Source organism: Coffea arabica, chromosome 4e (genome assembly GCF_036785885.1).
Source record: "Coffea arabica cultivar ET-39 chromosome 4e, Coffea Arabica ET-39 HiFi, whole genome shotgun sequence".
NCBI lineage: Eukaryota > Viridiplantae > Streptophyta > Magnoliopsida > Gentianales > Rubiaceae > Coffea > Coffea arabica.
The window spans coordinates 43,999,647-44,013,379 of NC_092317.1; the positions used below are offsets into that span (position 1 = coordinate 43,999,647).

General features: G+C 35.2%; 1 protein-coding gene and 1 pseudogene across 1 annotated transcript; one reads left to right on the forward strand and one right to left on the reverse strand.

The window, feature by feature from the left end:
- Positions 1–5,329, reverse strand: LOC113741170 (uncharacterized). The gene is made up of 4 exons (XM_027268651.2): positions 4,991–5,329; positions 3,420–3,655; positions 2,341–3,049; positions 1–2,158 (listed from the first exon to the last, which is right to left on the reverse strand). Exons 2-4 carry the CDS (start codon positions 3,639–3,641, stop codon positions 411–413), a joined length of 2,679 nt encoding a protein of 892 aa, XP_027124452.1. The 5' UTR covers positions 3,642–3,655; positions 4,991–5,329; the 3' UTR covers positions 1–410.
- LOC113741046 (probable WRKY transcription factor 21) lies at positions 4,344–11,513 on the forward strand (annotated as a pseudogene).
- Positions 11,514–13,733: the final 2,220 nt, after the last annotated feature.

A 13,733-nucleotide genomic window follows, 5' to 3' on the forward strand; every position in this document is an offset into this window, starting at 1 on the left:
TCCAAACAAAGATTTTCATGGATACATTTGTCATTTATCTTAGAGGACAAAAGAGGTTTTCACTTGCCACCTTGCCCAGGAGTACAATCAAAATCAGCTTCTGTACACATGTACATATGGAACATATGTACATAGGGCCAAGAGTGCGGTAATTGACCTTTACTACAAAAAAAAAACGACACAAGACAAAGCAGAGTGGTGAAGGAGATTCAACTTTTTCCTATCTCGACAATTCTAGTAATTGCCAAGAGTCTTTCCATGCATTAAGCAGCTCAATACGACTTCACAGCTTAAAACATTCATTGCTCAAAAAGGCTTCAGAGCTAAGTTCATTAGCTTCCTATCATTCTATCAATCTTCCTACAGCCAGACAAGTAGGTTCTATCCATGTAATTTACAGAGAAGCCATGTTAAGTGAAACCAAGATCAAAATAAGACCGAGCCCTCCGATGCTTTTGCCGTCTATGTTTCCTTCCCCATCCAAATGAGCAACTCTGCAGAAAGCTCTGCTCACTTTGACAAGGATTCTGTTTTGAAAGCGAGCACGCCTTTCTGCTGATTGCATTGAGAGGGAACCTTTTAGAGTGCCTCCTCCCTTTGGCACATCCAACTCTCCCGACTTTCTTCCTGACTTTGACATTCTCATGAGCTGTTCTTGCAGCAGCTCTTAGCTTTTTAATGGGCCGAAGATTCTCAGTCGCGTCATGTGAACAGAGAGAAGAATCACAAGGTAGATCTTGTGACTGAAAATCCTTCCACCCCCTTGCCTTTCTAGATTGTCCCTCACTTGTCAGTAGAGGATCACCTATTAACTTGTTTTTCTGGTCAATGGTCATATGACAATGATCTTCAACCTTGATTCCTGTGGACTTGAATGTCATGGCTTCCAATTTTTCAAGCACTTTGGGAGCAAGATCACTGCAATTGCCAACAGGTGCATCAGCCAGATGATCTTCCGATTCATTTTCTGCAGAACCTGCCACAGTACAAGCAATCCCAGCAAACCAACCTAGGCAGTCAACAGAAACCTCTAATAGTTGACTCATGCTAGTGTTGAGACTTTGTTTTTTGCCAGGAAACATAATCGAAAGAATAACCTCTGCTGCAATCCTGTCAAGTTCCTTGACTGTACCTTCATGATTCTCGCTTTGATTGTCCTCGGACTCTTCTCTAGGTGGAGAATGCTCCTTGTTGTCTGGACTGATAGGTGCCTGCAAATCTGTCCCTACTGCAGTTGTTTCAGTCAGTACCTGGGAATGCTTTTGATCCGTGTTGGAGAACCGCAAGTCCATACAAGTTTTCAACTGGGACATTTCTTTTCCACAATCGTTAGCTGGACAAGTTTCATCATCTTTTGGAGATTTTTCTGAATCGTGTGAAGAATCACAAGACATATGGCTAGCAGGGAGATCAACCATTTCACCATTCTGGATGTCGTTTTCCTCAGATAAATTTGAATTGGAATCAATTGCAGTAAATGCACAAAATTGGCTTCTGGAAATTGGAGGATCTAACAAATGTGGACATCCACCTATCTGATCTTCAGAATCTGGCTTAACTCTTGGTCCATTCAATGGCCCTACAGAATTTTCACACTTTTTTTCTCCAACCATACTCCTGTCCTTATCCTGAGAATCTTCTATTTCAGGCACTGAGTTACAAGGCATGGTATTCAGATCCATATCCACTGGAATTTGGTGAACTGGGTCCTCAACAAAACCAGCAAGGTATTCAGCAGTGGGTTGATTATTACTGGTGCAGCTCATATGGGAGGTAATGCATCCCAGATTTGAAGAGAGTACTGCATTTCCATTTGAATACTTCTCCTTAATCACAGAGCTTCCACTAGATGATCTGGAAGTTTTACTGGAGAATTGTATAGAACTGAAGCATGGCAGTGCTTGAATTGCTATAGGAACCTCAGTGTATGATGTTTTCCAGGAAGAATTTGAAGCTGATGCTCCTGTATTGGTTTGATCAGAGAACTGCACAAGTTGGGATGCGGTGGTTACACATGAGCTTAACATTCTCAGCTCATTGATATTGAAGTCTTGCTCTTTTTTGGTTGATTTTGAACCCAAAATTGTTTTATCATTGCATGGCAGGGTCAACTTTCCAGCGGATTGAACTGGAAGCCCAGAATTTGCTTCAATACTCGCTGCAAATTTAGATAATGATAAGGTAGTTCGTTAAAACCATATGTGAATTAATTTATTAAATTTAGATAACAAGAGGGGTTTCATTAAAGATGGAGATATAAACATGGGTAGCATTAATTTACTCTTTTCAGACAATAAAAAAAGGAAATAGAAATATGAATATAGACACTAAGGGAAGAACCTTTTCCTTCCAGAACATCAGAAGCAATACTCATCAAGTCAGGGGTTTTTGATCTTGGCTTTCCAGATAAATCTGGATCCTGTTGCTTGATTCCTGTGCTGCTCATGTTAGAGTCAACTAAACTGCTGGAAATTGTAACTGGTTCATCAGAAGGTAGAGGAGCATTCAAATCAAGCAAACAACTTGTATTGCTGCAACTTGAATTAAAATCGGAAGAAGCTCCTTTTCTGAGTATTAAATTACTCTTAGGCGAAGAGTCTACAAATCTTACAGATGGATCAAGCTGAACTGGAGAGACTTCAGAAGATTTTTCCTTCTCTAGCTCTTCGCCTCCATCACTATCCATATATTCCTCAGGTGGAAGTTCCAGATTTAACATTCTCTTCCCATATTTGTTCCTTCCACATGATGAGACTTCAAGTTCTTTCAAATGGTTTTCTTCTAGATAAACATCAGAACCAGCGTGGATGCTCTTCTTTGAAACAAAATTTGAGGGCCTTTGAAAGTTTTCCACTCCATGTACAGACGGCTTATCATCTCTTGGGTTTGATAAAAGCCATCCTGGAAGCTGTAAAGCCTTCTTAGAAGTATCACACAGCATTCCAGATACAAAAGTTTGCATCCGTAGATGATCTTTACTTAGTTCCATCATTTTTATTTCATCCATCAACTCCCTTTGCCTCCCATACAAGCGATGTAGTTCATGAACCTGGAAAAGAAACACAAGTAATTATTTGCTCTATTTCAAAGGCCGCCAACAAAATTTTCCCGTTTCAAAGGCCATAGACAAACTTTTCGAATAAAATAGCCACAGTTACAGAAGACTCCAATAAAAGAAGGTACAGGAACTCCAGATCCTATGCCATTTATATAAGGCATACCTTTAACGACACAAAATCTCATTTGAACAACCACAACAACTCAGCCAGCAATAAATGAAATCATTATCAAAAACTAAAGAAAATAGAACACAGACAAGTTCCAGGATCCAATAACCTAAATTATGATAATTAAAACAGTGTCTACAGAACCATAGTCCAATGCAGTGCATTTAAAATCAATTTTTGAATGTCTTTTACCTGATACATGAATAATGATTCATGCTTTAGCATTGTCTGCCTTAATATTTCTTTGTTATAAGCTAAATACTGATCAGTCATTGGTTGCTGAGACAAAATATTGTAGTCTCTGCCACTTCTACAGAAGAAACCATTGTTGAATTGTTGCCATAAGCTCCCACTAGCATCAACATTTTGCTCTCTAGTATAATAATACCCAGAAAGATAGCTTGTACACTGCATCTTTGCTCCACTTCCTATGGACAATTCAAGAAGGAAACAGTCAGTTTCAACCGAAGATACGTAATCAAGATATCAGAACTAATAATGCTTCAACCGCTGCTGGTGACAAAATGAAAGATAGTTTACTTATTTAGTGAAGAACTCTATGATACATTTAAACTCAATTTTTATGTAAACAGAAATTCCACAGGCTTGGAATGAAGCTCAGCATACCGCAAAAGAGACATAATCATCTAAATTTACTCAACCAAGATATTCAAAATCAATTCGAATAAATAAGTTTGCATCGCAACAACAAAGATTTTAACCAATTTGACTATGTTGTCTATTTTTTGACATCTTTCCTTGCGTAGTACCAGCTAGTTGAACTGATCCCAGAGTACATAATGCGCTGACTGAGGGAGATGAAACTCAGTAGATTTTTCAGATTCAATTAGAAGTTAGCCAAGTCAAACTATAGTGCAACAAGTTCAATTATCTATACCAGCTCAATCATTTTCCTGTCTCAACAAACAAATTCCATAATCAACGATGACAAGATGTATAGGCATTTGAAGTCTAGAACTCACATACAAAGACAAATAAACAAAAGCATATGGCAATCTTCAGTATCAAACATCAACTATAACCAAGATCTTTAGGATACACAAGTGAAGAAAAACAAATAAATAGTGCACCGTCACAGTGCACATCAGATTAATAATGGCGGTGGGTGGAGGGAGAATGCAAAGAACATTTGAAACTCACAGAAAGTAATAATATAATTACTTAATATCCCAGGAATTAAACCAAAAGCAGGAAAAAAATATGTAGGGATCAGGAGTTGTGAGGAAACAAAAATCAAATCCCTTGAAGTGTAATGGTTAACAAAGAAGTTAGTAAATTGGCCCTTTGAGAAAAAAAAAATCATTTCAAATTTGAAACTGCAGATCTTTTGACATAAAAAATTTGAAACTGCAATTGTGCGCCTAAAAACCTTAGAGATTTCATCTACCCATGTGTAAATTCATTAATATTGCCATCATCTACAAAGTAACCGTAGAGCATCATTGACACTCCAAAATTCAAGACAAAATCATGGAAAAAGTGAAGTGGAGAGTATATACAGGACAAATTTGGCATATCAAAGCCAACATCTTTCTGCAAATCAGTTCATCAAAATCACAGGTATGCATTCATACATCACATACTCATAAATTCATGCATACCAATTCAGATATCCATACAAATACACAACTGAAAAATCATAGAAATTCATGAACAGCAGAGCATCCCAGATAAGAAAGCAACAAAGTAATCAAAACCCATTATCATTTTCTTGCAACATTCAGGAAAGTATGAAACTTTACCTTAAATTACAGCCTAAAAACCTCTTCTTTCAAGAACCCTTTTGAAATATCAACCCATTAATCCAACCCCAATTCATATCTCCTATCCCACTTTTCAACTGCTGAGAGCAACCATCAGCAAAAGCAAAGAAATAAGCAGAGCCCATTAACTATTATCACAGCCCAGAAAACAAGATAAAGTTTACAGAAGAAAAAAAGCTCAAATTTGTATACTATCTATCTATTTCTGCTTTTCCTCTTTTTTCTGAGCACTTGAATGCTGAAAATGGGATATTGCAGACTTGTAAGAAAAGTTAAGAAAAAAGAGGGATTTTGATTGTCATGTAGTACTAATGGGCACAGCTATAGGCTCAACAACTGTGAGAAAATATTTGGAGTTTTTGGATCTGACGGGTCCCACTCTTTACAAAGATGATGGAGAGAGAGAGAGAGAAAAGGAGAGAGAAGGAAAAAAGAATAACTTACATTAGAAGAGACATAGGATTTGTCAACATATGCGGGTCCTATACTCTTCTTCCCCTGATTCATAGCATATCTCATTTTGGATTTTTTTGATGTGTTGTTGGAAAATTTGTGCGTCATTTACTCATTAGATTCTCTCTCCAACCAGTCCACTGTGTATATACACTTGTCCTTGACATACCGTATTTTTTAGCACTGGAAGTGTACCGTTCTCCATAAAGGGATAAATGCCCCCGCAGATCAACTGGTTTCGTAGTCTCCTCTTTAGGGGCAGGTCACTGGTTCGACCCTCGGGAGAGCTAATGCGCTATGAACCTTGGGGCGGGGCTCTCACATCCGTAGAGGATTAGTCGGGCCCAATGGTTCCGAACACTTCTGTGTTGACCAAAAAAAAAAAAAAATCCATAAAGGGATAAATACTGAATTCGGCAATGTGTCAATCCACATGGATACATACTTTTAACTTCCATTCCTTCGTGAATTGTATTTGGTTCGTACTTTTTTTAAAAAAAAATCTTTGTTACATTAACAATGTACCTTCGCATGTACACTGATAAGTCCAACCTCAGTGGCCACCAGGGAAGGATAAGTCTTCCTTGAGCTGTAACTGAGGGTTTAAATCTCACCTGCAATAAAAAAAAAAATTTCAAAGATATTGCCATAGTACTCTCTTGGTTTAGTAAAAAAAAAAATGTACATTGATAAGTCTAAATGTATATTATGTTATCTCAAATTTTATTCTAAATTTTGCTTATATAATAATGTATTCAAATCTGTTATTATATGCATTGTCAGTGTAAAAATATTAATCTAATTTTTTTTAACGGTTCAAATTTGAGAAATTATCATCGATGGTAGTATCTTGACTTACTTCTAGAAATTGATAAAGGAATATTGTGGATGAATAAATTTTATAAGACGAATAATTGGTGGAGACACCACTAACAAATTTTGTGCTTAGTCTATCTGGGATTGAATATCTCTTTTTTTGTAAAGATTAGATTGAATGATAAGATAAGAGAAATTATAAGTAGGAGATTTAGAGTTCAAGACCTTGCTCTTGTTAAAAAATTTTAATTGAAAATGAATATCTCTTTTTTCGGCCTATAACTACAATTGAATAGCTCCTTTATTGAAATTTTTTGGTCAGTCTAGCTATCTCAAGAAAAAAAAAATTGAAAAAAAAAATCTTCTATAAAAATAATAACACAAATTGCTTAGAACCAATTTGAATTGCTATTTTCTGGAGTTTTTTTATAGAAAAATGTACTATAATGATTTGATATATGTGAGGTAAAAAAATATTGAAAAATATGTTCACAAAAAATGTAAAAAATATTTGGAGAAAAATTGCAATGCTTTACATTTTTCAATTTACCGCGAATGAATTAGTTGATATTTCAATAATTTTCTCATTGGATATACCGGATGCATTATTTGAGTTTGGTCATTCAAATCATTACGTGCCCTCTGAAGTATTGAAAACATCACCAATATATGAGTAATTCTTCCAAGAAATATTATTGATTAAAAGAAAAGAGTTATTAAATAGGACAAATAGAGGGAATATCACTCTAGTCGGCAGTTACCTTTGCTGTATTTGGATTTATTTTTTGTCTCATTTTGAATTTCTTGCCAAAGCTAAAATTGATGCTCATGTGTGCACGAATCTTTCTTGTTTTCATAGCAAAATAGCATGCGTAGACCCTTTTTAACGTTTTACACACCACTCAACTGAAAGACTTTTTCCTCAAAAGCACTTGTGAAAAGGGTGTGTAAGAATTTAAAAGGTATATGTGAATAGCATTTGGCATTGTTTTCGTCAACAAAGCAGTTCAACAAGAATGAGAAGGTCAAAGCAATTTAAAGTGCAAAAAGTTCCAAACCTGAAGTTTGAGGGCCAATGTTGGAATCAACCGAAAGTTTAAGGATGAAAAGCGAAACAAATTAAAGAGAACATGATGCTCGCGTCTTGTTTCCATCTACTTCTGTAAACACCTTTTACTATTCAAACTAATTGGGACAAATTAGAAAGTTCAGGACAGAAAATATCTAAAATTGAAGTTGATGGTACAATCTGATAATAGATATGAAATTTACCAATACAAAGCGGAATTATTCCATAATGAATGAAGCAATTATTGAGTAACTACAAAATATAGGACAACAGTTACTTTGAACACTTTCTTTATAGTGTAGTAACAAGATTAACACTATTAGAGTCAACAATTCTATTCTGCTTATAAGCAAGATTAGAATAGAAAAAACATAAAAATCAAATCAACCATTGTATTCAGCTTCCCTTTTTTGCATTGTTGAAGATGCTGATACTATTGTACTCAGCTCATAAACAAGACTTGCTGCAAATATTAAGAAAAAATGAGAGGAAATTCCACATACCTTAAAGTTGTCCTTCCCTCTAATAACATGGTCTAGGTATTGGACACTAGAGGGGCAAAATGTAAAAGCATTTTTTTTTTCAAAAATATAAAAGTTTTAGGTTGCAAATAACAATAGTCATGTTTTTGGTACTTATTCACGGCATAGCTCAAGCGAATACTTGTTTGGAAAGGGATTTTCTATCAAAAAAATCTTTATATTTTCTGTGAACGCGTTTCCCAATCATCTTTTTACCTCACAAATATTAAATCGCTACAGTACATTTTATACAAAAAAACTCCAGAAAATTGCAATCTAAACTTCAGAAAATTACACTAGTTGCACCAGAATTGTGGATTACCAAGAAAATTGACGAACAATGCATGTTTGTGCATGTGTATCATCTTTTACAGAACAAATCTTTGACGCAAAAAGAGATAACATTTTGCAAAAATTTGCATTTTTCCTTCTACCATTAAGTTAGGTTTGGATTAGCTTAATTAATTTTCTACTTCAACACATTTGGTTACTTATGTGCTGTAATTGTATATATTTTTTAAATCTGTCATGATATATACCTTTTCAATGTATATAGTTTGCTGTACTTGACTGTCTTTAAAGAACATAAGTTGATAACCCCAAATACCAAATATTCTGGTACAAAATTCCAAAATTCATTGAGACCAAACACGAAGAAATAAATGTTTTGTAGGTTACTTTCTCATTCCAGTCGTCAAGAGGGATTTTTTTGAGGGAATTCATTGATGTTAATGCTGAGCTTGAAGACAAAAGTCCAAAATTTTGACCAATTTTTGACTACCAATGAACAAGTTCAAATTTACTTTTGGTTAGGTGATTTTCAGAGGAAGATAGGACTGGCTTGTCAAATTCAATTGCAATATATAATTGGTTCAATTATTAGGGCCTAACCATAAAGGAGTATTTATTTGGCATGTTGCTGTTAGCCGTTAAGTTAGGCATGATTAGTTCATTATTGTAATGAACATTTATCCACACATTACCAACCTTTCCTCTTTAAAATTAGCATGAGAGAGTCAAATTCAGGTTCGCGTTATTTATTTCATTTCTTAATTGCAACGACCAATGTTGCACTTAACATAGGGTTTTTTTATTATGGATTTCTCTAACGAACGCCTAATGGACACCTGTTAACACACTAAATTCCATCCAATTTATTATATATATATATATACTAATAATTATTACTTTCTCTTGTATTTATTTATTTTACCTAATAAATCTTACATTTTAAAAAATCTAATATGTGAAATACATCTTAATGAATAGACCCGTTGTTTATTCTTATTATTCTGGCATACGTTAGGGTTTTAGGGTCTGTTTGTTTGGATGGAAAAGGTTTTCCGGAAAACATTTTCCATGTTTTCCATTGTTTGGTTGATAATTAATTTGGGAAAATAATTTCTGACAGAAAATAAGTTACACCCACGGGCGGAAACAACTTCCTTATCCATGATTGTGAAGTTATTTTCCTTTCGTCTTCTTTTCACAGCCTCTTCATCAAGAAAAGACCAAACTCTTACTTTTTCGCAGCGACATCTCCTCAACTCCGGCAAATAAAAGCCTCAAGCGATACCATCGATAAAAGCCTCCGGCGACATCTCATCAGCAAACAAATCCCTTCTTCGCAGGCGGCATCTCCAACTCCGGTAAAGATCCACTTTCGGAGGTAACAGATCATCTCCCTTCCCCTCCTCTCTCTCTCTCTCATTTTTTTTCCTTTAAAAGCGGCCAATATCAGTTTGAAAAATTTGTCCTTATTAGTTTTTTTCCTCCCTTTTCCTTTGAAAAATTGTCTAGAATTACTGGTGTAGATTCTTGAAGTTGGATTTGAATGAATTTTTGTGGTTGCTTTTGTTTTAGTTTGTTCTTACCGGATTAGGGCTATATTTGATTTAATTGATGCTAATGAATTAATTTGGCTGCTGAGTTTTGGGGGTTTTTGATACTTGGAATCTGATTATTAATCTTGGCGCTTTTGTCTCGGCCCTCTAACTTGCTCAGAATCCGGGTAGGGTAGGGTAGGGTAGTGTTTTTCTTACAATCTGGTGAGAAGATGCTCTGGAAGAGGAGAGGATGGGAGTGTGAAATGTGGAAGTAGTGGACGGTGTCACTGCTCAAGGAAAAGGTTGTTATTTTCCGTCCTCTTAGATTTTTCAAATTTCATTTTGTTGTCTTTTTTGTGGTATTTATGGCCACTGTCTTCATTTTTTTTTAAAATTCCCTTAGCAGGAAACACAGGGTGAAGAGATCAATCAAAGTACCTGCTATCAGTAACAAGCTTGCGGATATCCCTCCCGATGAGTACTCTTGGAGGAAGTATGGCCAGAAACCAATCAAAGGTTCACCTCATCCCAGGTACATTGCTAGTCTCTGCTATTCCATGATGGAGCTTGCTTTGACTTGCAGTAAAATCCATAGAAAAATCATCAGTTATTTATTATTATGCTTCTTGACCTACTTACTTTACTGTGCCCTCTCAGTGGAGTGATCTACAGTTTAGCTTTTAATTGCATCTCATCCACTTTGAATTTTGAAGTGAAAACGCTATAGTGCCAGGAATTGTTGCTCGTCTTTGATTCAGTTTTAGTTTGGCAAAAGGAAGGATTTGTTTCTTCTCCAATCCTATTTGCGTTTTATGTTTCTCTGATTCTTGGTGTGCTTGAGAGCTTCTTGGAAGTCGTGACATAATTATTTTATGAGCCTAACATTTAATCTTATCTCGGCCTTCAATGTGGGAGGGCTGAGGAGAAGAGTTGATCTCCAAGTGCCTAGATTCAACATTCGCTGATCTCTGTGCAGGGGATACTACAAGTGCAGCAACATGAGAGGCTGCCCTGCCATAAAGCATGTGGAGGATGCTTGGAGGAGCCTTCAATGCTGATTGTCACCTACGAAGGAGAACATAACCATCCAAGATTGCCATCACAATCAGCAAATACGTGAGACTTGTGGTCATCAAGCTTTTGGTTGTCCCGATTGCTCCTGTACACATCATGTCGCACTTGTTCAAGCTTGAGGTACAGGGGAACGAGCGTCTGGTGAAAAAAAAAAGAAGAGAAGTTGGATTTTGAACCTTATTAGGTCTGGGAGCATACATTCTTGTTGTCATGATTTTAGAATTAGATGGGCTGTCATGATTTTCATTCTTGTTGCTATTGTTGTTATTTCGTTTACCTGTCTTATTTAGAGCAATTGAGTTATAATAGGTTGTGCTTCACGGGTGGACTTGATGCTTCTCTCACGTGTTAAGATATTTATTTTTCCTGGTTGTTTTTCAGCACCATTGAACCTTAGAGGTGATCTAGAAGTGGAAAAAGGAGGGCTGACTGAGTACCTTGCCACTTGCTGTGGCCATGGGAAGTTGTAGATGCAGGCCAACTGGATTTGTTCAAAGCTCTGGTCACTAAGTTTTTTCCTGTAAAATGTTCACATGAACATTGGTGACGTGTTGTACATATTTTTACTTTTGTAACCATTATTTACTACCTGGGCAACTGATATTTTTGGGACCGTTTTCCATTTGGAGATGTGATTTTCATTTTTGTTGAGCAATATTTTATATTTTGGCATATATTTGCCTCTGTATGTATTGAATTGTTCCAGATTTTTGATCCAACTGAGGCTGACAACATTTAAAGCAGGGATTTGAGTCACTCTAGGCTTGATAGGTGCTTTTATGTACCAATGGTTCTAATTCTGTACCATAAAATATGTGTTTTATTTAGTTCATTTCACAAAAGATGTTGTTTCTAGTGCAGTGGTTATCTAATTTTTTTTAGTATCACTGATTTGAGACAATAAAGAAAATGTTGTGGCATCCAATTTGATAGAAGAGACTCTCGGCCCTTAATGATTATTTTTAAAAGGAAGATAAAAAGCCATTTCATTAGTATCATTAATAATTCCATTTAAGAATTCATGATGTAATATGAATACATATTTTATAAAAATGATAATATGATTATAATGGATAGAAATTAAAATTAACTTGTAATGAAATAAATGTTTTGAGAGTAGAAAAACAGTTGCAACATATTAACAAATATATCAGAAAATATTTTCATTGACAAACCAAACATCGGAAAATTAGGAAAAAAGAAATTTGGAAAATATTTTCAGTTAATAACCAAACACTGGAAAATTATGAAAAAGGAAGTGATTTTCCAGGAAAATGACTTCGATGTAGGAAAATATTTTCAGTCCAACCAAACGGACCCTTAGTACATTTCATTTTCATATCACTTCCAAATTTTTCAGTTGTGTCAATGCAGTCAATTATCAATAATTTTTTTCTAAATTTTTGTCCTCGGTCTCTTGAAACCCATTTATTTCAAAATTTTTAGAAATGGAAAAAGAATAGACTGCAAACTTTGGCAAATTTCAATGTCAGTTCACTTTCAAAATTTTTCAATTGTGTCAATGCAGTCAATTATCAATAATTTTTTCTAAATTTATGTCCTTAATCTCTTGAAACCCATTTATTTGAAAAGTCTTAGAAAGGGAAAAAGAATAGACTGCAAACTAATTCTTGCCTTCGCTTTTAAACAAGGTTACATTATTGTGTTAGGGTAAAGGTAGTAGGATTACCAAATGTGCAACCTCACAAATCATTTTGAAGGAATTTTTTTTTTTCGTGAGATGATATCTGCTGGGATCATTTTATCCATTTCTGTCAATCTATGCTGCAAGCCTATATATGTGTGATATAAACCCCTCTCGTGGTCTTGGTCAAAATGTATTTTAAGGTGTTCGAAGGATGAAAGCAACAGCATAAACCCCGAATCGGTTTTCCTTTTGGGATCATTTCAGAACTGTTCTAAAGTTTTCGAGGTTTCTACAATATCATTAAGCACCTCTGGAATTTTTAAATTTTCATTTGACTTCCCAATTTTAATTCTTTTAATGTATTTAGCACATTTTAAACCACACTTTTTTTTTGTATAAATCACAGATATTCGCATCGATTTTACGGTTTGCGACTAATTATATTCGAACAAAGTCAATCCCTTTATGGGGGAGAAACTCTTCCAACATTGTTCTTTCCATTCCTATGGGTTTTGTACCCGAGATTTCATGATTAAAGTATGCAAACTCTCCTAACATTTTAGATCTCATTGATCTCTTGAATGTTAAACTTATTAATATGTATTTAAAGAGGGAGAAGATAATTTCATAGCACAAATTGACCTCTCGCTGTCCCACTGGTTATTTTAGTATGAAATTTTATGTTAGCAAAAGATTAGAGACTAAGGAAAATAGTCAGTGGTTGAAAGTTTAATGCCAAAAAAAAAATATATGTAGCAGCAACCATATGCATTTTATTGTCCTTGCAACGACTACTATTGTCCGAATTGAATTGAAAGGAAGTCGGTGGTGGAAACAATTGAAACTTTTTAGGAAGTGCCAAAAGCAATAAAAAAAAAGGACAAAATTTTGAAAAGTACAAGTATTTCCTCTTGAAGCTTTGAAGGGAAGTCATGCAATTGGCTAACATCTTTTAGCGTAAAGAAACGAAATTGTGGCTTTAATCTAAAAGCCATAATAAATTTTTTGGAATATGCATATTCTTCCAGTGTTATAAAAGCAATGAAGTGATGAGATAAACGACTAAAGATATGCAGTTGGTACATGGATGCTAGAAAACTGTGGCCTTTTTACAGACTGGCTCCTAAATGGTGCCAAATTTCTAATGGGATCTTCCTTAATAATGAGGCAAAACTTTATGACGAAAAAGAAGAAAAAGAAAAAGAAACCTGGCAGATTTTTGGCTGAGAAAATATACAATAAGCCTAAAGCGCTAAAGGTGGACCTGTAGGAAGGCCTTTTCTATTTTGATTTTTGTGCCATTAGGAGTACATAT